General features: G+C 38.7%; 3 protein-coding genes across 16 annotated transcripts in view; 2 read left to right on the top strand and 1 right to left on the bottom strand.

Moving 5' to 3' along the window:
• Window positions 1–4,040, top strand: part of ep300b (E1A binding protein p300 b) — a 47,942-nt gene extending 43,902 nt beyond the window's left edge. For all 14 annotated transcript variants that reach the window (XM_048199115.1, XM_048199165.1, XM_048199179.1 and 11 more), the window contains exon 30: window positions 15–4,040. In XM_048199115.1, the coding sequence (XP_048055072.1) occupies window positions 15–2,882 (2,868 nt within the window). In that variant the 3' untranslated portion in view covers window positions 2,883–4,040. The remainder of the gene's footprint in view (window positions 1–14) is intronic.
• cbx7a (chromobox homolog 7a) lies at window positions 3,065–10,025 on the bottom strand. Its single transcript, XM_048199219.1, has 6 exons — window positions 9,712–10,025; window positions 8,619–8,662; window positions 7,593–7,658; window positions 7,408–7,474; window positions 6,682–7,033; window positions 3,065–5,999 (listed from the first exon to the last, which is right to left on the bottom strand). Exons 1-6 carry the CDS (start codon window positions 9,778–9,780, stop codon window positions 5,401–5,403), a joined length of 1,197 nt encoding a protein of 398 aa, XP_048055176.1. The 5' UTR covers window positions 9,781–10,025; the 3' UTR covers window positions 3,065–5,400.
• A 4,107-nt stretch (window positions 10,026–14,132) lies between these two features.
• desi1a (desumoylating isopeptidase 1a) lies at window positions 14,133–20,309 on the top strand. Its single transcript, XM_048199232.1, has 6 exons — window positions 14,133–14,500; window positions 15,187–15,208; window positions 15,464–15,533; window positions 15,813–15,922; window positions 16,079–16,201; window positions 19,939–20,309. Exons 1-6 carry the CDS (start codon window positions 14,410–14,412, stop codon window positions 20,030–20,032), a joined length of 510 nt encoding a protein of 169 aa, XP_048055189.1. The 5' UTR covers window positions 14,133–14,409; the 3' UTR covers window positions 20,033–20,309.
• The last annotated feature ends 1,875 nt before the right edge of the window (window positions 20,310–22,184 follow it).

Genomic DNA, 22,184 nt, shown 5'->3' with positions numbered 1-22,184 from the left:
CCCTCCTCTTGTAGGATTATGATCTTTGCATCACTTGCTACAACACCAAGGGCCATGAACATAAGATGGAGAAACTTGGACTGGGTCTTGATGATGAGAGCAACAACCAAGCTGCAGCTTCCACTCAGAACCCTGGTGACTCGCGTCGTCTCAGTATCCAGCGCTGCATCCAGTCTCTGGTGCATGCGTGCCAGTGTCGCAATGCTAATTGCTCTCTGCCATCTTGCCAGAAGATGAAGAGAGTGGTGCAACATACTAAGGGCTGCAAGCGCAAGACCAATGGTGGATGTCCCATCTGTAAACAACTCATTGCACTATGTTGCTATCATGCCAAGCACTGCCAGGAAAACAAGTGTCCCGTGCCCTTCTGTCTCAACATCAAGCACAAGCTTCGTCAGCAGCAGCTGCAACACAGGCTTCAGCAAGCTCAAATGCTGCGTAGACGTATGGCCACCATGCAGCGTGCAGGACAGCCACCACCGTGTGGTGGTGGGCCTCCTGGAGGTCTTCCATCACCTGGTAACAACGGGGCCACAGGTCCTAGCACACCAACGTCGGTCGGTACGCAGCCTGCAACACCTCAGACACCCACACAGCTGACACCGAACCTTACATCTCTGCCCCAGCCTGGTGTGGGTGGAGTCCCAGCTGGAGCTCCCCAGCAGCCTCCTCAGCATCCCGTCCACCACCAGTTTCAGCAGATGCCAGGTGCAGGCGGGATGATGACCTCACCACAGCACCAAATGGTTCCTCAGCAACCTTTGGGGCAAGTCCCACATCCACACAATCAATATGGTCCCCATTCCACAGGTCCCTCCCCAAATCCACAGTCCCAGGGTAAACCAGGCCTTGGTCATGCGACTCCTCCACAACTCCCTAGCAACCCAGGCACAGCATCCATGTCCCAGCAACAGCAACCTTCAGGTCCTCCGCCTGCAGCTGTGGAGATAGCCATGAAGATTCAGCAAGTGGCAGATGCACAGCGAAAGATGGCACAGGTTCAGTTGCTACAAAGGCAGGCTGCGCAAGCTGGCATGATGCCTCAGCACCAACAGCCACAGGGACAAATGGGAGTAGCCCACCCTGGTATTGGCATGGTAGGGCCACAAGGGTTAGCCCCGCAGGCACAAACATCAGCGAACAGGGTGCAGATGGAGCAGCAGCAAGGACCTCAGGGAATGATGGTAGGAGCTGGGCCCATGCAGCAGCAGCATCAGCCGCAGCCTCAACAGGCAGGTGTGCAAGGGCAGATGGCACCACAAATGCATCTACAGCAGCCGAGAATGAACCCACCACTTCAGCCTCAGCAGCAACAGTGGGCAGGGCAGGGTATGCCAGCCCAGCAGAGACCTGCCATGATGGCTCAGCCGGGAATGGTTGCAATGCAGCCCCAACCGCAGCAGCAACAACAACAAATGCAACAGCAAGCATCCCAAATGCCAAATCGAAATGCCTTGATGAGTATGGTGCAGGCTGGTCTGCAAAGTGGTGTAGCAAGCGGGGCAGCAGCTGGCAATCTGCCCCAGGGAGCCCTGCAGGAACTTTTGCGGACCTTGCATTCTCCAAGCTCTCCCCTACAACAGCAGCAAGTCCTCAACATTCTTCGGTCTAATCCACAACTAATGGCAGCATTTATCAAGCAACGGGTTCAGAAGTATAAAGGAGGCACAGGTGGCCCTGCTGGACCTCAGGGAGGACCAGGACCTATGGGAGGTCAACCAGTGGGTGTCACTACTGGGGTGCCCCAACCTGGCATGCACCTTGGACAGGGTGTTAACATGCAGACTCAACTTTCTCAGCTCCAACAGCAGCAGCAAATGCAACAGCGGCCGCTATTGCAACAGCAGCAGCAGCAGCAAGTCACTGCTTTGCAGCAGCAGCAACAACAACAACAACAGCAGCAGCAGCAACAGCAGCAGCAAGGTATTCAGGGTCAGGGGGCTCCAAACATGGCCAACATAAATCCACAGTTTAGAGAGCTGGTCATGAGAAGGCAACAGCAACTACAGTTTCAGCAGCAGCAGCAACAACAACAACAACAGCAACAACAACAACAGCAGCAGCAGCAGCAACAAATGAGCAATCATGCCGCATTTCAACAGCAGCAAGCGTACATAGGCCAGCAGGGTAACATGCAAATCCCACCAGGAGGCCAACCACTACAAGGGGTGCAACCCGGCCAGCAGCAGAGTTTTCCAGGCAACCATGCACAACAGCAAGCTGCAGCTGCAGCTGCCTTGCAACAGAGACTTGCACAGCAACACCAGCTACAGATGCAACAGCAGCAGAATGTGGCATCACAAGGTGCCGACATGGGGCCCGGAGGAGGTCCACAGCCCACACAAGGAGGTCCCGGTCTTCAGACATCACAGGCATTATTGCAACAGGCCTTGCATCAGCGTATGCTTCAGCAGCAACATCATCTCAGTGGCACCTCACCGGCACAGCAAAACAACCCCATGAGCCCGCAGCAGCAACAGATGTCTCAGTCGCCCCACTTGCAGGGCCAACAGCTCCCATCCTCCCTCAGCAACCAGGTTTGTTCCCCTCAGCCTTCCCCACGACCCCAGTCCCAGCCACCTCACTCAAGTCCGTCCCCACGCCTGCAACCACAGCCCTCGCCCCACCACATCTCGCCTCAGACCCAAACGGGTTCACCGCATCCTAGCCACCTTCAGCAGCATCACTCAGGCATGGCGCCACCTCCTCCACCTCCCCAACAGCCACAGCACAACTCTAAAGACCCAGGCGGATTTGGTGCAGATCAGAATGCCATGCTTTCTCAGCTCAGTGGCATGGCAGGACTCCATGGACCTGGAGCTAATGATATGCTTCCACCTAGTAGCCAGGACCTTGGCATTAACATGAATCTAACCCTTTAGACTTCAGATAGTTATTACGAAATTTACAAAACCTCACCAGAGACAGTGTTAGCTTTTTTATATACTGCAAAGATGAATTTAGTGTTTTTCCAGCATAAATGAAGATGGACCCTCCTATGAGAAATAGCAACTATTTGACAAATAAGTATGGGGTGTTTTTTTTTTTTTCTTTTCTTTTGCCATTTGTGTACAAATTGAGGATTGTTTCTCAGCCTCAGAGAACAAACCACAAATATTTTCAACGTCAGGTCCAGGGGAGTACTTTTCCTTTTTCAAGAGATATTTTTTAAGATTTTAAAAGTGGTATAAAATTAAAGTGCAAATGATTAAGGACTTTTTTTTATATATTTGACCATGTACCAGTCTCTGTTATGTGTTTTACAGTCATATGGAACATTTCAAACGTTGTGATGCCTAAATTGTTATTATAATTATCTGAACATCATGCATATCTTCCTTGTAAATTGAGTTTTGCATTTTATTTATTCTAGCTTTTTCATTTTTTTTTTTTTTGTCTTGATGGATTTTGTTCATGTGTGTTCCCAGAGACTGCTACAGTTCACATAGAATATATTTTTGTTAATACCTATTAAAATGGGGAGCTATTCCTTTACTCTAGCTGGAGATTTAGGTTGAGTATAATATAAATTACAGTGTTGGGGGATCGGGTTTGGTGTGCGCTCTGCTGCCCAATGGATCTTATTTCATGCCATATTGGAAATTCCATTGGACATCACTGCTTCTGCAACAGGACAAGTTCTTGGACGCACACACCTGCCCTCAGAATGTGTGCGCACTCCTTAAAAAGACTTACTGGATAGTGGAGGTGTCTGTACAGGTTGGATGAAAGTTTATGTGTGTATGTGTGAATGTGTATGTGTGTATTGGATGTGGTGCTGGAATTCATCTGCTCGCGCCGATGTCATATTGAGCAGCGTTTCACATATGAACTGTATGGTGCAGTGAAACGGCGGTGAAGAAGCGACGGGCCACTGATCTCACAATTTTCATCTTCAGTACCACTCCTACTTTTTCTCCACTTCCAGAATTTTCTTTGCTCTGAACTTTGGGAGTTTAATTTGAATATTTTGTACTGTACAAAGGAAACACAAACTGTGGACTTCTTACTTTTTTTTAATAAAATGAAGATAAATTTAATTTATTGGTCACTTATTATTGGGGATTATTTGAAGATTACAGTTTTTAGCCACTTACCTTTCTGCTTAAATCGTTCTCTTTATATGGCTCAAACAGATACTCTTTCTTTTGGCAGAATGGCAGTGCTCTTGGATTTGGTTTTGTTTTGTTAAGCGCCGTTAGGCTGGTCACAGTTGACTCATCAGCCAGCTGTCATTGCTAGTTGACGTTCAGGCCGATGCTAAAGAACCTGTTGCTTCCTGCAAATGATTATAAGGTGATAAAAAGAACTGTTGAGATTTTCTGGCAAAACTGTGGCTTTCTGGGTGGTTAATATTAAATGGACTTGATGAAAGTTGCCATAAAAAAGCAGCTTTATGTCTTACAATTGTGACATTCTCATAATTGCAAATTTATTTCTCATAATATCTCGCAATTGCGACTTTATAAATCACAATGTGACTTCCACCTTGTGATCTCACAGCGAGACTTTTGCAATAGCAACTTATTTTGCTGTAATTGCAACTTTGTTTCTGGACTTGACTGCATATCCCGCAATTGCGACCTTGTATCTCAGCCTGAGTATATATCTCACAATGTAACTATTTTTCACTCCGAGGCAGAAATGGGCTTAAACACACACAAAGTGTTACTCACAAATTAATTAAAATCACCCACAACTTTATTTTTCCATTTATTTGCTGTAAATACAAGCAAAAAACAGTGTAGTCGTCACACGTGAGAGCAACAACAGAGCTGACAAGCCATGTTCAACTATCACGACCAAAACATGTAATTTAGGCTCAGCTTTGATTTCTGCCATGCTAAAAGCACACCTAAAACACGTGTTCAAATGAACAGGATCTACCCCTACAAAAGCGTCCACTGTAGCAGTTGTGAATGTAAACCAATACTGTCTCTTTAAAAATGCACAAAGGCCTCCGAACAGAGTGAAGAGAGCTCAGGCGCAGATATGGAAACAAAGGAGGGTGGCCTTTCCTTTTCCCACCTGGTTGGTTACAGGACAAAAGAGGCAATGTAACAGTAGTTTTGTCTTCGATTCGGAACTTAAAAACGGTTTCTTTTCACTGTAGTGCAATGACTGCTGCTGATGGAAAAGTAGTGGTACAGATATTAAGATTCGCTTTACATGCTTAAAATCTTCGCATACAGCATCACTGAGTATAATCAGAAATGTCGTCCTTCAACGATTATTTTACCACAATGACACAAGGACTAACTTAAGAAAACAATGCCTTGTAGGTGTCTTTACCTTGCTTAGACAATATCTGCTTCACTACTGCGAACTGTGTTATTCACTTGGTCCTGACTAAATGTACATTAATCTATTGTAATGTTGTTCTCGTGTTCCTTTGTCAGTTTAGACCTCAAGCTCACAGCTGCTGAAAAAGCCTTCTGCAGTCATGGCCTCTTTAAATGTCACGGTCAAGGAATTTATTGTCACCTGAGTCACAATGACTTTCTCAGGATGCACTGTGGTGGAAGAAGTCTGCGACTGGTCAACTGGGACATGTAATGTTGTTGTGCATTCTGCTGTGACATCAGTATCCATCATTTCCATTTCTTTGGCCTCTGAACTGTCTACCTCACCTGTTTCTCTTACCTCTTCCTGTCCATATCTAGCGCTCAAATGTACCTCGATAACCGAAGGTCTGTTCTGTATTTTGTCAAACACACCTTTCTCGGCTCCTGACTTGGTACTGTTGTGTAGTAATTGGTCAGTGTTTGTTGTGTCATGTGATACCCGTACAGAGTCCTCACCCCCTGCAGTGTTTGTGACTGGCTCGTTCTTTTGTGTGTCGGTGATTGTACTGTTTTCTGTTTCTTCTAAAACTGGACAGGTATCCTCGCTTGGCTTCTCAGCATGGTCAAAAATGGAAGAGCAGTTCTCAGTTTCTTTGATGGTAATCTCAGATTCCTGTTCTGTCGAAGAGCTGTACCCCTCAGACATCTCTTTACCTGGCAGAAAACGACAGAAACTCAGAATAAACTTTCAAGGAACGATTAGTGTAACTGAATGCTTAGTCATTATTTAGTCACCCTCAAGTCGTTCCGAAGACATGCGACTTTCTTTCGTGTTGCCTAAAGATATGTCATTCCAGGTTTGATGTCAGTGATCTTCATGGAGTTAAAAACCTGCCGTGATGCATCTTCAACAGCAAGTTTAACTGTACCCGATTGCGAAAGGGATTCGAAATCTATTGCAGTGTGTAAGATTTTTGATGAGTTTCCTCACACACATATACAGTTCAACTTGAGAAGAATTGGAATATAGTGTCCGAGTCGGATGGACTACTTTGTGAAATTTGTTATTTTATAAAAAAAACCTGGGTTGTGTTTCCCAAAAGCATCGTATAGCTCGTAGAAACTATTTGCTCCAATGGTCTGTACAATCTACTTAAGCTTACGATACTTTTGCGTCTTTTGAGTTTTACGGCCTATCGTATATCTTGTCATTTTTTGGTGAACTACTTCACCGTTGAGCATTTCTCTAAATCACATCAAACATGTGTTTGTTAGTTGTCACTGTGATTCAGAAAGATCTGGCAATATTTTTCAGAATGGCCCTCATGACCCCTGAATATGTTCCATGCAGAGTATCTTAGCAACAGTTGCTGTATCGATGCCACACAACACCTACCACTTGGAATGTCCTGGTGCACTTCTGTTGTGTTTTCTTCATTTTTTCTCATCTTCTTGACCTTTTTCTCCTGCTCATCTTCCTCGTCTCCATTCCACTCTTTCTCTGAAGAGTCTTTTGATGAAAGTGGATGTCTGGTTAGTTGCTGGGATAGTTTGACGTCTTCTATGAGCTTGGACCTGCACTGCCTGTTCTTGCGCTTTTCTATACGACGGTAGCCAACGCCTTCTCTACAGCGCCGCCCATTCTGGTCTATTTCTGTCCCCATGGAACGGGTGAGCGACAGGCGGATTCTCGGGGTTGGTTTATCTGGAGCCTTGTGTGCACTTCGTAGGTCCATAGGGTAGATGTTCTGTTAGGAGGTTGAGATTATGCTGTATTTATCAAATGTTACAAATACTGAAATACTGAAGTGTCTGCGCAAATGCTGTGATACATTATCTTGAAATCTGGATGGCTCTGTTGATGCATTTACAAAAAAATGTATTGGACCAGGTCAGGAAGTAAATCTCTGTGGATGCTATGCCAAATTTGGACACTGTAACCAATAATGGACACAGACACCAAAATTCACATCCTCCAGCACATCTGGGACACTTTAATAAATCAGATTTCTTTTATGTGTATCTGATTTTGTGCATTATGGTAAAAAAAAAAAATCATCATAATCACTTAAATTTCATATGAACTGCAACTGGACTTGAAAATAATGAAGCTAACTCATACCCTCAGGATAACTCGACGTGGTCTCAGACCTTTCCTCTTATAAGCCAGAGCTCTGTCCTTCTCCTCTCTGTTAAAAAGAGAGAGATATGCTAAGGAATGGGGAGATGGAAAGGAAAAAACATCTCATTGCCTCCAGCCTATTCATTTCCACATCAGTAACTAAAGGTTCCCAGATTGTGACTTACTTTTCTTCGTAGGCAAGGACAAGACGAGGGTCCAGTATGTTGTCCTCTGGTTCCCAGGTGCTGTACCTGACATTCACACAGACAAATCATTGGAGCAGAACATGGCCGAAACAGTTTAAAACACAAATTATTATTTTTTGCTCAGAATTAAAATGTAAAATCTACAGTCATTTTGTCTGATAATGTTCAGTTAAAATAGTTCAGGGCTACGTTTTATTTGAAAAACCAATAAATTACTTTAAACACAGCATCCCGTTGTCTTCTCTTGTGTGATATCTTTTATGGCATAGGTGAATTTCATGGAACTTGTCAAGAACATACTTTGGTCGTATTTCACCCAAAACTCAAAAGAAAGAAATAAGCATTGCAACATTTTCTTTCTTTGATTTTGGTGTTAAATAATCAGGTCTTCTTCTTGACAAGTTTCGAGAGATTCAGTGATTAAAATATGTCACATGAGAGAAAATAATATGATGCTGTGTTTTATCCAAAACCTAATTTTCTAATTTATAATTTAATCTTTTTAGGGGTGAAATGTAATGAAAGCTTGTTTCCGCCACTGAATAAAAAAAATAAAAAGGTAACTGCAACTTTTTATCTCGCAATTGCGAGGTTATATCTCACAATTCTGAGAAAAGAAGTCAGAATTGCAGGATATAAACCCACAATTGTAAGAAAATGTTAGAATTGTGAGCTGACTTTTTTCCTCAAAATTGGACTTTATAACTCATAATTGCGCGTTTATCTCAATTCTGAGAAAAGAAGTCGGAATTTCGAGATATAAACTCATGATTGTGAATTATAAAGTCAAAATTGCAAGATATAAACTCGCAATTCTGAGAAAAATGGAATTGCGAGATGAGATAAATCGCAATTATCTTTTACTTTTTTTTTTTTTTTTTTAATTCCGTGGCAGAAACAAGCTTCCATAGAAATGTGTCCTTGACATGTTGTGGGATTCACGCACATATTGTGACAGTTTTAAGTCATATTGTCTTGGATAAAATTACCAATATGAGAACTTACTTAGGCGACCATCCTTGCCACTTTAGCAGATATTCCACATTTCCCTAAAATGAGAGAGAACGAAAAGGAGTCACATTCAGTTTTAAAGTTCAGAGGAAGATATACGTCACCATTCTGTTCACAATCCATGATAGAAACATCCCACAGATTTTTGAAAAAGCATGCCTGTCTCTTTAAGATGTCAACACTCAGTAGTATTTTGACATGTAAGATTATGCAGGATGAAAACGGCGCCGCGCGCTCGCTACTGTTACGCTGCGTGATGTCACCGAGGGGTGAGCTCGTGAGTTCCATTAAAAAAAAAAAAAAGAGTTTCAGGAACATTCATGGGATGGAAATAGGTGGGGCCATGGAAACGCGTAAACAACTCGTTTTGTGCAACGTGTGGAGCGGTGAAGGTCTTTCCCCCGTCATGCTCGAGCATATGAAACGAAACCCGCGTGCACATAGAGCGTTAGTCATCACCATCACTAGCTATTACTGTACATTACAACATCTCCACGTATACTACACAAAATAGTAATAAAAAAACACATACCAAATAGATACTTGCTCGTGCGTGCTCTATTAATAAACATGACCTATTTTATTTATCGCTATTTAAATATATTTAATCTTGTTTATTCTGCAGTTGTTCTTAACTGGTCCGATTATTTTGACAACTGCACTGATGTTAGACGTATCATCCTTGACCCTGCACCCGTATAAATAAACTGCGTAGCTCCGAAACGCGGCGATTTTCTGAGCGAAACGCGCATTGATGGCGATGATGATGACACGCGCGCTGTTCTCACACACCCCCCTCCATCTATAGCGCTCGCAATTCAAGAGCGAGACGTTATAAACATCCACAAACTTTTAACCGCAATGTTTTGCACACGAAAAGTCATGCAACGAAAAAGTTCCGAAATGTTATGCAAGCTTAGATGTGTTGTTCACTCATGAGTCATTCCAGAACTGGCAACAGAAGAAACTGTGCGGACTTTGGGGGGTATTAATCATTTCAAAACAGAAAGTAAATAGTGCGTGCAGAATATATTGCATTAAAGCAACTGAACGAAATGCATGTTTAAACGCACAGGAACGTCCTTACCTTTCTTACCCTCTTCTTCGTTATTGCCTCCACAGCAAACACTTGCTCTCCTATTGATGACAGCTCCATGTTAATGAGATCATCCAGTGCAGCAAATATAGTTTCTGATCTCTCCTGTTTTTCTTCTTCAGGGGTTAAAATGACGCTTAACTATACTGCGTAGACTCGGAGAGTGTTTTTTTTTTTAGGATGTAAACCCACTGGTACTCTCGGTGCACCCTCAGGTCCGCCGCTGTTCCAGCTCTTTCTGAGTTTTAAAATCTGCGACACATGTACGCACTGGCTTGGCTTGGCGCGTGCACGCTCTACGCGCGCGCACCCACCCACTTCTCCGTCTGGCAAGCAGCATTAACATTTATTCTTCTAACAATTAAACTTTTTTAGTATTAAATATTTTAGTATTTAAAAAAATCTAATTAGCAATTAACAGTGGCTTGTCTCACTGTCAGTTTTACAAGGTTATGTTCATTAGTTAGCAGTAGGCTACATATTTCTTGTTACTGGTAACTATTAGATAGATACTAGTTCTAATATTACAGTAGTTTCAATGGCTTTTTTACTTGTCACATGTAATGAGTAGACTTGAGGAGACTTTATTTCAGATTATAAAAATTTACTACAAAGATGTTTTTACTAAAAACTGGTATGCATTATATTGTCTAATAAAGGTAGGCTACTATAGTTTATTCAACTGGAAAACTTACCTAACTAGTTACTAATTCAACTGGAAGAGGTACCAGCAACTATCGTATACATACTAAATAATTGACGTCTGAACCACAGATCCCCATAGAATGCAATAGCAAAAAATTGGCATTTTATTACCAATAACAACAGAATAGATATTGGAATAAGGAAATTAGTAAACAAGTAACATGTTTAGTTAAGTAAAGTCATCACATGTCATTCCAAACCTTAAGATTTTCATTCATCTTCGAAACACAAATGAAGATATTTTAAATGAAATCTGAGAGATTTTTGTCCCTCCATTGACAGTCCACGCAGCTTGTTGCTTCCAGAAGTTCAAAAAGAGATTGTAAAACTAATCCATATGAATCGTCCAAATTTTATGAAGAAACTTGATCACTTTATATGATGAACAGACTGAATTTAAGCCTTTATTCACATATAAACATTGATCAGTAAACATAAACAGAAGCTCAACCATATTTGCTCGACGCATGAGAACAAACCTCATTGGTTCTTATATAAGCTCAAACGTGCTGCGTAACACGAGAATGAACCTCATTGGTTCTTGCTGAAGCTCAAACGTGCTGCATAACACAAGAATGAACCTCATTGGTTCTTATATAAGCTCAAACGTGCTGCGTAACACGAGAATGAACCTCATTGGTTCTCGCACTTCAAGCAAGCATACTTAGCTTCTGTTTATCATTTCCGATGTGTGCGTTGATGAATGTTTATATGTGAATAAAAGCCTAAATTCAATCTATTGATCATATAAAGCGATCATGTATCTTCCAAAAATTTGGACTAAACTGCTTAATTCATGACGTTCATTTTACGTTCTCTTTATGAACTTTTTAAATCAAGTTTTTAATGTTGTTTATATGTCTATGTGGTGTTTGTAATATTCTTTCAGACAAACCATGTGCAAATTCATATGTCAACACCATTGCTGAGTATTTTATCTTTAAAACTGCAGTGAAAAAAGACAGTCTCAAACCCGCGGTTTGAAATCGTGTCTGTGATGTCACAAACTACCTTGTAACCAATCACAACAATGTGCCGGCGGGCTTTAGCATATCATTAACTAGGGAGTCTCAAAAGAAGGTTATCCCGGTATATTTTTCTGTTGATATGAAAAATCGTGTAGATTTAGCAATATGGCGGGTGTATGATGTATATTACGATGTTATGATGAAATATATGCCTTTCTCCACTGACGTTCTGAGTTGTTCAAAGCGTTTTTAAGGATACTGATTGTTAGAAGGCAGCTATCTGACTCTGACATGGCAAACGGGATCATGGTTTGTGTAACATTAGCAACACATTATTAGCTGTTTGATAACATTGTCAAGAGTAACGCTAATCATATTAATTATCGTTTTGTGTCCGATGTTGTAAAGAGCGATACCATTGTGCAGTGTTTACCTCAGTAAATTGAGCGAATTCATCTCTGAGCTGTGGAGGCGGGGCTGTGATTTTTTTTTTTTTTTTTTCACGGGAAAAAATGTTTGAATATGTCATTTTGGGGGTCAAAGATGAATTTTAAGGGATACAATTATTGACTACAGGGGGACTTTAAAATGGCAAAGTGGTAGTTGCATGGACTGTAAATGGGGGGACAGAAATCTCTCAGATTTCATTAAAATATCTTCATTTGTGTTTCAAAAATGAATGAAAGTCTTACGTGTTTGGAACAACTCGAGGGTCAGCAAATGACAGAATTTCCATTTTTGGGCGAACCCTTTAAAGAATAGGCTTAAATGTTAACATGGCTTGCCAAACTCCGTTCGTCCCTTTAGCTCTGCACCGAGCGCGAGTCGCCACGAGAGTTCGCGCGCGTTGAGGAAGGAGCGCGACTGTTTTTGCCAAGAAATGGAAATGAAAGACGGGAAAAGGTGGTCTCTCTCTGAGCGATAAAAACGTATTAGTACGATGAGTCACTTTTGAGCTACACGAGAATACCGGGTCATTGCAGAGGCTGATGTAAAGCCCTGTATATGAAATGTGATCTACACACATACACCTAGAACATAATGAAAGTACTTTAATAGTGTTTTCCGAGAAACGCGCTGAATAACAGCGATAATGAGTCCTTCCCGGAATCTGCGCCAGCAGAATTCCACAGAAAGTTCCGCAGATTTCCAGAGAATTCCAGCGCCCATCATTTACAGTTCTACACACCTCCCACCCCTTGCGCGCTGAAATCACTGTTTTGGTTTATTCGATGTATTTAGCGTTTTTAAATCAAATCGACAGAATTCCGTTAATATTCCCAAACAATCAACGCAGAAAAAGTGAGAATGTGTAATTGATGCACAGTGACAGTGAAAGTGAAGGATAAATTCAGCATAGGCTACAACTTATATTTGCAGGCAAGCAGACAAGCCCAGAATATAAAAGCAGCGCCCAAAGTTATACGTTAAACATTTTCCCTCAGCAAAGCGTTATTTAGAGGACGCTTAATATATTAAGACAGTATCGGAGAACCGAATTCATTATGGCTACATCTTGTTGATGATGCGTTATAGTGTATACAGGAAAGCAGATGAGCACAGAATACAAACGCATTCTCGGTCCTTCAATATCTCTGTCTTTGTATTAAGCAACGTTTTCTTTATAATGGGTTTCTATCGGGGGAAAGCGTAGCGTGTAACTTTTTTTCGCGTTGCGTTCATATTGGGTTTACCTGTTTGCCTGTGTTATAAATAAGTTGTGTAGTCTACTGAATTTGGTCCTGAATTCAAAACCATGAAGACATACAGATATGCCAAATTTTGGTTCCCACACAGAATTTCATTTCAAAATTACTTTTTAATCTCATTTTTGGATATTCGTCTTTTCAAATTGAATGATGCTCAATAAGATGCAACTCCTTTGGGTGGATAGATAGATAGATAGATAGATAGATAGATAGATAGATAGATAGATAGATAGATAGAAATAACAGACAGATAGAAAGAAAGAAAGAAAGAAAGAAAGAAAGAAAGAAAGAAAGAGAAAGAAATTGTCAGATAGAAAGAAAGAAAGAAAGAAAGAAAGAAAGAAAGAAAGAAATGGTCAGATAGATAGAAATGGTCAGATAGATAAATAGATAGATAGATAGATAGATAGATAGATAGATAGAAAGAGAGAGTCAGATAGATAGAAATAAAGAAAGAAAGGGTCAGATAGATAGAAAGAAAGAAAGAAAGAAAGAAAGAAAGAAAGAAAGAAAGAAAGAAAGAAAGAAAGAAGGAAAGAAAGAAATGGTCAGATAGATAGATAGAAATGGTCAGATAGAAATGGTCAGATAGATAGATAGAAATGGTCAGATAGATAGAAAGAAAGAAAGAAAGAAAGAAAGAATGAAAGAAAGAGTCAGATAGATAGAAAAAAAGAAAGAAATTGTCAGATAGATAGACTTTTTTTTTTAAATCTCTCGTTACGAGTTTTTTCTAGAGGTTTTGGGTCTTTTATTCTGATCTTTTCAACTTCAACAGTCATGAAGAATAAAACAGTAACGATTTGTTAAGCTGAACGCATACAAACAATAAGAAGTGTAAAAACTTACTTGCATCGTCTTCGTGAGTCTCATTTTGTAACTCATATGGATGAAGAAATTCAGTAATGAAAGGAATGAGGTGATAGAAGTGCCAACCAAGTGACTTTTATAATGGTAAAACCAATTTTTAGGTAGAGTCGATTTATTTTTCGGCGGCATATGGTTATGTCGTGAGGTGATCGCCTGCACATACAATAGATGGCGCTGTCGTGCCGTTGGATTAATACGCTTCTTCATTGGCGACTTGGAAGGACATAACCTATTTATCTTGCTATCCCTTTGAATGTTTTTTTTACTCAAACCCTCCTAATGCCATTAATTCTCAAAAAGTCCGATATAGCTACAGTATTTCAAAAAATTCTAAACTCAGATATCAGACTGTCGTGACCATTTGAGAGTCTCAAGGCCGAGAGCTGCAGGACACCCGCAGACAGGCTAGTCAGCCGCATTTAGCCACCATCACAAACATGGATCAGCACAACTCGACGTTTGGAGTGCAGCTTTTCATTTATGATTTGTCGAGGGGAATGGCCAGACAGCTCAGTCCGATAATGTTGGGTGAGTGATGTAGTATATCTTTACCGTTACATTGGTGAGGGCCGACAAATTTCCAATCCTACCATGAAGAAGGGTTCGCTCATATATATTTCTTCTGTCTTGCTTCGCTGCCTGGTCACCATCCAATGAGAAATCTTGGCTAATGAATATTAATTAGGTTATGCCGCCGTTACCTGGTAACCTTCCAATGGCGAAGACTTAGTGTTTGATTATTAATGATGTGATACTGACGTCGCGGTTTTACCATCCAATGGTAATGCTTTGCTTATAAATATTTAAGAGAAGCCTTCGCTGTTCTAGGATATATAAAATCGCGTTACAGATGGTCAATGAAAACACTTTTATCAACAAAATCTTTTATTCAACCATATAACCTTAAGAGCTATATTCACAGCGAGACCCGCTGATCAGTTTATCTCAGTTATCTAGCATTGTTTATTAATAACAAAAAGAACAAACTGTTCTGGAACATGATGTTCTTTATGTTAATTAATCGTGTCACATGCTAGAGCACTGGTTAGTTAAGGTTCTTTAGATTGAAAATAAATCTTTAAATGGGTCAAACCATAACAGTCCTACTATTATATTTTAATAATATAAATATAATAAAAAATTTAACTGTATTATGAGGAACAAATCTAATAAAACTAATATAAATGATTTCTAAAACATATTCTTTCTTACAGGAAAACAGCTTGATGGGATTTGGTAAGTGTATTATTCTCCCTATAAAAGATTATGGTTAAAATCCTTTATCTATAAATAAGTTAAACATATAATTATATAATATTTATGTAATATCTTTTTAAAATTAGAATTTGTTTTTATGCTTGTGAAGTGCTTTGAGCTGCATTTCATGAATGATGCCATACAAATGCCATACAAATAAATATTATTATCTAAAATCTATAACATTAATATGTTTTAACCATATGCATTTCCTGTTATATTATGTCAACACAGGCACACATCTATAGTGGTCTACGGAGAGGAATTTTTCTATGGTGGTGCTGGGATCTCTAGTTGCCCACCGGTAAAATCACAGCCCACTGCAACACTTTTAGTACTCAAGATAGGACAAGCACTTAAACATCACCCGCAAATATGCTTAATGTACTCTATATTGTGCTGTTTGTGAGCCCTCACTTTACATGATCATGGTCCATGTGGAGCTTTGAACAGCACATTGTTTTTGTCCGTTTATTTTTGGGTTGTTGAGATTAAATGGCCTTGGAACATAATTGTTCTCAAGAGGTACATTTGTTCTGGGGGCGGCTGCAGTATGTGCCATAGTGTATGCATGTGTTTACAGGGCGGGACGATGCTCGGACCTCCAGACACAGTGGTGGAACTGGGAAATACAGAGGTGACAGAGGAGATCTTTATGGATTACCTGTCCTCACTTGGAGAGACAACATACAGGTGTGTTTTTGACTATTGTTTATTATTGAAAATAAAACAAGGAATTCCTTACTTCCAGTTTAAAGTCCTTATAAAGTCTTTGTGGTGCATAAACATGCTTTACATGCATTGCTTGAATTCATAAGCCTCTTTTTCTGGTTTGGTCTCTCTCTACAGTGGTGACAAGTACAGATTGTTTGAACACAACTGTAACACGTTCACTAATGAGGTGGCCCAGTTTCTCACTGGCAATAAAATTCCCTCCTATATCACAGATCTACCCTCTGAAGTGCTCTCCACGTGAGTATGCTAAACATAAAGTCGCTCAGACATGCTTACATATTTCAAGATTTTCAGGGTTATTTTTATTTCCACTTCCACCATGGGAAAGTATTCAGGAACTACATATAGTACAGGGAATAAATAAACAGCTTGAGATCTGTCTTTATTGTCTAAGGGAAAATAAAATACAGTTTAACAAAAGTATAAACAATAAAAGTAAAATGTTTGGATGCAGTATGGAAAGTAATGAAATTTGATTCATTAATAAAAATTTGAGGTAAAAACGCTTAAAGGGTTTAGGTCACTCAAAAATGAAAATTCTGTCATTAATTACTCACCCTGATGTCGTTCACAAATTAAGATACACACATTAAGATATTTTTGATGAAATCTGTGAGCTTTTTGCCTCCGATAAGACTGCAACGAAAATAGTCCATGTGACTACAGTGGTGCAACCTTAATGTTATGAAGCGACGAGAATACTTTTTGTGTGCAAAACAAAAATAATGACTTTATTTATTAAAGTTGACTTTACTAAACTTTATTTATTATAGACGCCTTATTACTTTATTTTAGCCGGCATTCTGACATAGAACCCAGAAGTGCTACTACATAAACAGCGCAGGAGACTGACATGGAAGAAATTGTTGAATAAAGTCGTTATTTTTATTTTTTGCACACAAAAAGTATTTTTGAATGAAGGTCTTACAGGTTTGGAACGACATGAGGGTGAGTAATTAATGACAGAATTTTCATTTTCACTCTTTAAATGTACAGAAAATATGGCAATAAAGTGTCTATTTACACTAAGTGCAAATAGTGCCCCTTTTGTTGGCAAACGCTGTTTACACTAGTTCTGCCCACCAATGTCTGGTTGGGCCACTCATGTTTAAAAAGGACGCACAGTATTCAAAGTCTTCAATGGGCAGCAGCAGTGTTGGGCACGTTACTTTAAAAAAGTAATTAGTTATAGTTACTAGTTACTTCTCACAAATAGTAACGGAGTTAGTAACTGAGGTACATCATTATAAAAGTAACTAATTACCAGGGAAAGTAACTATTGCGTTACTTTAAAAAAATAATAATAATACAAATAAAAATATGCCAAATAAATTGAATGCCCCCAATATTACATATAAGTCTAAGAATAAATTATTCTAGATGCGACTCCTGACTCATGATCCGCTCTTGCTCACGACATGAAATTTCTCTGTACTGTGTTGGTAGCCATTAGAGAAAACATAGTTTCATATTTATGTTTAAATAGTCCTATGTTATGTTTTAAATCCATTTATTCGATTATGAAAAGTGAACAGCGTGAGTAAGATGGATCATAAGATGCGCAAATATATCGGGAGACATGGAGTGGGTCAGACATGATTTTAAACACTTCATTAAGTTTTGCTTTATAGAAAGCCTCTCTTTAAAGTGAATTTCGTTTTGTAAAAATTGTATCTTAATTTTAATCAATGTTTCATCAACCAATTGCTTGGATTTAATATATAACAAGCAAATATAGCAGACAATAAAATCATGACATGGAGGCGCGGGCGCGATCACTGGCGCGTGAACTGGAGCGCGTCTTATAGGCTAAATGAACCGAAACTCAGAGGCTGCTTGCCTCGCAGACATGAGAAATATATCTATAGAATGCTTGAAATATCTACTTTAACGAAAATGAAGTAATTAAACACGAAAAGAAAGAGGCTACTCTGATTATATAGCCTAATCCGAATGAAATGTGCGTTATCTCTCTAGGCGCGTCCATATGAGCAGATGATCAGCAATTTCAACTTCATCTTTGCAGCCGACACTGATTCAGAAAACATTACTTTATTAATAAACAATTAAAATGTCTCCTTGCTGTTTTTGTCACACTCATAATCATTACTTTTGCCGGTTCTTTATGGCAATTATGCGTGCCCTTGAGCGCTATAGCCTATATTATGTAAACGCTCCTTATTATGGTTTATTCTCTCCAGTATTTAAGAAATTAAATTAATATAAATGTGATTAGTCAACTAATAGCTTAAATGAACAACTACTAGTCGACTAGAAAAAAACTCATTTCACATATTTTCGCATATAAAACCGCTTCAGTGAGCTCAATTATAGTAACGCGGCATTTTTTTTGTCAGTAACGCTAATGGTGTTGTAACGGGAGAAAAAGTAATTCGTTTGATTACTCGTTACTGAAAAAAGTAACGGCGTTAGTAACGCGCGTTATTTATAACGCCGTTATTCCCATCACTGGGCAGCAGTAGCGAGTAAGGCTCGCAGACAAGGGTTCGAATCCACCTTTTGCCAAGCTCTTGTTTATTTTCAATAAAAATGAAAATAATGTTCTAAAAGTGGAAATGAACTGCAAACGAGCATTCACTTAGTAAATAGCATCTATTGCCAAAAATTAAAGAGACACTCTCTATCATTTCAAAGATGTATGATTTTTATTCTGTTAGCTGTCACTGGCCCACCGGTGGGCCCACAGCCATTACATATTTAATATACATACTGATTTTCGCAGTAATTTATCAATTTGCAACAAGCATATTTTCATACTCATAAGGCATGTTCAGACCTTTATTTTGAAATAGTGATGAACATGAAAAATCATTTAAGATTGGTTGAAACATGTTTGTTTTTATGCCAAGAGTTCAAAAGATAACATCCATTCAATGTTTTGCGAAAAAAAGGTCTGAAAATGTTTTTAATAGAAAAAATATATACATTTATGATTGTGGCGGCGAACTATAGCCCACATACATGTTGTTTTTATGTTTAATAGAGGCTGAATTCATATCAAATTCTGCCAAACTTCACATGCTACTTCTATACAGGATGTCTACTTAATAAATAGTATGAAAATAATGGAAATGTATGGTTCAGATCACTCAAACCATATATGGAAATGGAGGCACCTTTATATGGTCAGTAATGGAGCTTGATTGTCATCTAGTGAAAAAGTGTGGTACTGCGCCCAAACAAAATCTTACTGAATGCTAATTTTTTCAGATATCAACCTGAAATTTGGAACACAACTTGTTCAGATTTTTGGCTTTGATTTCCTTGCAGTTTTAGAGTAAAACTTGTTTTGTAAAACATATATTTTATATAAAATATAATATTTTTACATTTTACATTTTCAAAAACTTAAACTTCTATAACTTTATTTTTGTGTCACTTATATAAGTTATTTCACTTCTACAATAATCTTTAATTAAAACAAGACCAGCCTTATGTCTATATTCCAAAGTATTCCTGAATTACCACCATTTAAGTTTGGATAGTGCATTTACATGTCTAAAAAAAAAAAGTGGGGATGACAGTTAACAGGTTATTCTGTGAAACACAACCAATATATCGAATAATGTTTTTGTCCATACGATTGTCAAAAAAAAAAAAAAATGACATTGGATTCCACTGACTTTAATTGTATGGACAAAAAGTCATTTTTCAAAATGCATTTTCTTTTTATATTTCAAAGAAAAACATTTTGGATCTCAAATGATAAAATGTTTATTTTTGGGTGTAGTAGCCATTAAATGGTCCTAAAGATAGTCTTCAATTTCAATTTGATTTTGTAGTGAAATGTGACCTGGACCATGTTTTTGTGAGATTCTCCCATTTGTGATTGTATAAGTGTGATGTTCTCTCATTTTCAACTGTCACATTTTCAGTGCTGAAAATTTATGTAAGAAGATCTGTGTTGTTTTCACAGTTTTCACAGAACTAAATGCTCTCTCTTTCTCTCTCAGGCCATTTGGTCAGGTGTTGCGGCCAATCCTGGACTCGATACATATTGCCCCTCCAGGCGGAAACGTGATCAGCAGCCAAAATAATCATAGTTAGATCATCTTTGTAATCTCATACACACACATACACATGCAATAATTCTCAGACAGGCTTGTTTATACACACACATTTGCCCTGTTGTAAATGAGGTTTGGCTCAAAAATCCACATCACTTCTGATCCATATTCACAGTTGCCCAAATATTTTGAGACAGTTTTGCTTAAAGTGTTTCAAGCACAAGGTCTTGGTTCATCCTTCCAGATCACAGATGGTTCATATTTTTCTTGGTTTCTATGGTTTTTTTCATTATATAGCTTTATTTTGTATCTCTACAGCCCACCACGTGCAAAGGTCATTTGTTATTTGTTGATGACAATCCAACTTTTCCCCTCTTGCTAGTTTTGATTCGTTCCACATATGAAGAGTTTCGTTGCAAAACGAGATAACTCCGTTTTTAACATTTTTGTCAAAACATGTTTATTATTATGTTATCATGTTATTATTTTGTTTTATGGTGCTACTTAGCTGTATTTTTTAAGTTATGAAGGTTTAAATCAAAACAAACCAACTGCAGTTAAATTGATATTAATTGGAATGTTAATGTTATTATACTTGGTTATCTCGTTTTGCAACGAAACTCTTCATATATTTCATGCTGTTTTTTTTTTCCCTCCAATATGTGTTCATACATATTAATATTGGAAAACCAAAAAGTATTTTCAACATTTATTTATTTATTGTGTGTTACTTTGTGGCAAAGAAGCACATATGCTATAATATGACTTGCATTAGTTTTTGTCTGAAGATTTTATTGAATGTGAACAGATGGACCATGATACATGTAGCTCAGATTCACAAAGAAATATATGTATCTATGCCTTTGTCATGGCAGCTTGGGCACAAGTAACTATGTAAAGTACAAATGATTTCTACATGTTATGCTTAATGTAGATTTGGTCCCCTCTATTTATTTACCCAGCTAAATGCCTTTATATATGCTTATTTTATTTTCACTAAAGGAAGGTTTGCTGCTGTTGTCAGTGTTATATAGCTGAACGTGTGTCTTTGTTGTTGGTATTTATTAACATGTATGTATTTTGAATCTGTTTATTTATTCAGCTCACACATGATGTATGTAACATTCAGAGATGTTTGATGAAAGACTACCTTTTTTATTTTGTTTTCATGCTGTTGTTCTCATTGTCAAAATGTTGCTAAAAACCCTAAACTGCATTGATTGCTTTGAACTTTATCCTCATGTTTTAATGGAAGTCACCTCATTAAAGAACCAGCAATGAGTCTACATAAAGAGTGTTTATGTGTACTATCCAAACATAGACATAGTACATGGCACTACATGTAAGAATGTATATTCCACACATAGGGGAGGTGGGGTAATTTGTGCCAGGGGGAAGTAGTTCCACCCATTGTTTCTGGAAAATTATATAAGAAATTGGTCATGTGACCACATAATTTTGAAAAGCCATCCATTTTACTCATCCTCAAAAGAACAGAGAGACATGGCATGAGAGGAAAGCACATTTTAGCTCAAAAAACTTTTTTTTTCCCTTTCAAAGTAAAATTTCTATGATCAAGGTTTTTTGATTGTAGTGTCTGAACAATTATAGACAACTTTGAAAAGGTTTCAGTGCTTTAGCAGGCTACACAATGAGTCTATACAGTTAGCATGATGTCAGCTCTTAACTGCTGGATCATGCTAGTTTTTCAAACTTGTGGGTCCGGGGTGATTTGTGCCAAAGGGCCTGGGTTAAGTTGTAAACCTCCACTTTATTATTATTTTCAACATATTAATAATTTGTAATTGTACATTGTAGCACTATGTGACATTCTTGATTTTAGACCAAAACCCATCATGTCACACACTTATAAAAGGAAGACAGACAGGGCTTCAACTCCTCTTGTGGAGTTGGACAGAGCAGTGAAAGAGGTGCAACAGGGAAAGACCATACGTCAGGTGGCAAGGGAGATGAAGATCTGCAGGATGACCTTGAAAAGATTCAAGGAGAAGAAAAAGATAGAAGTAACAAAGATGGGGTATAAGAGAACAGGACTTGTCAACCAAGTTGAGTTTGCAATATGTTATTAAAGAGAAGTTTTATTTAGTTTTTAAGTGGCCTAAGTCACAATAGAATGTTTAGAAATTAGCCTAGTCACTTTACACCTCGTTCCAAATTATTATGCAAGTGAC

The sequence above is a fragment of the Megalobrama amblycephala genome, linkage group LG1 (genome assembly GCF_018812025.1).
Source record: "Megalobrama amblycephala isolate DHTTF-2021 linkage group LG1, ASM1881202v1, whole genome shotgun sequence".
NCBI lineage: Eukaryota > Metazoa > Chordata > Actinopteri > Cypriniformes > Xenocyprididae > Megalobrama > Megalobrama amblycephala.
The sequence above is the reverse complement of the archived record's forward strand: the minus strand, read 5'-3'. Positions and strand labels throughout refer to the sequence as shown.

Bases quoted from the DNA above. Each gene is read 5' to 3' on its own strand.
- cbx7a (XM_048199219.1), bottom strand. From the start codon at position 9,780: ATGGAGCTGTCATCAATAGGAGAGCAAGTGTTTGCTGTGGAGGCAATA. The intron at 8,663-9,711 runs GTAAGGACGTTC...CTCTCATTTTAG, and splicing joins CGAAGAAGAGGGTAAGAAAG to GGAAATGTGGAATATCTGCT. The intron at 6,000-6,681 runs GTAGGTGTTGTG...GTTTTCTGCCAG, and splicing joins GCACCAGGACATTCCAAGTG to GTAAAGAGATGTCTGAGGGG.
- desi1a (XM_048199232.1), top strand. From the start codon at position 14,410: ATGGATCAGCACAACTCGACGTTTGGAGTGCAGCTTTTCATTTATGAT. The intron at 15,209-15,463 runs GTAAGTGTATTA...ATGTCAACACAG, and splicing joins AAACAGCTTGATGGGATTTG to GCACACATCTATAGTGGTCT. The intron at 16,202-19,938 runs GTGAGTATGCTA...TTTCTCTCTCAG, and splicing joins CCCTCTGAAGTGCTCTCCAC to GCCATTTGGTCAGGTGTTGC.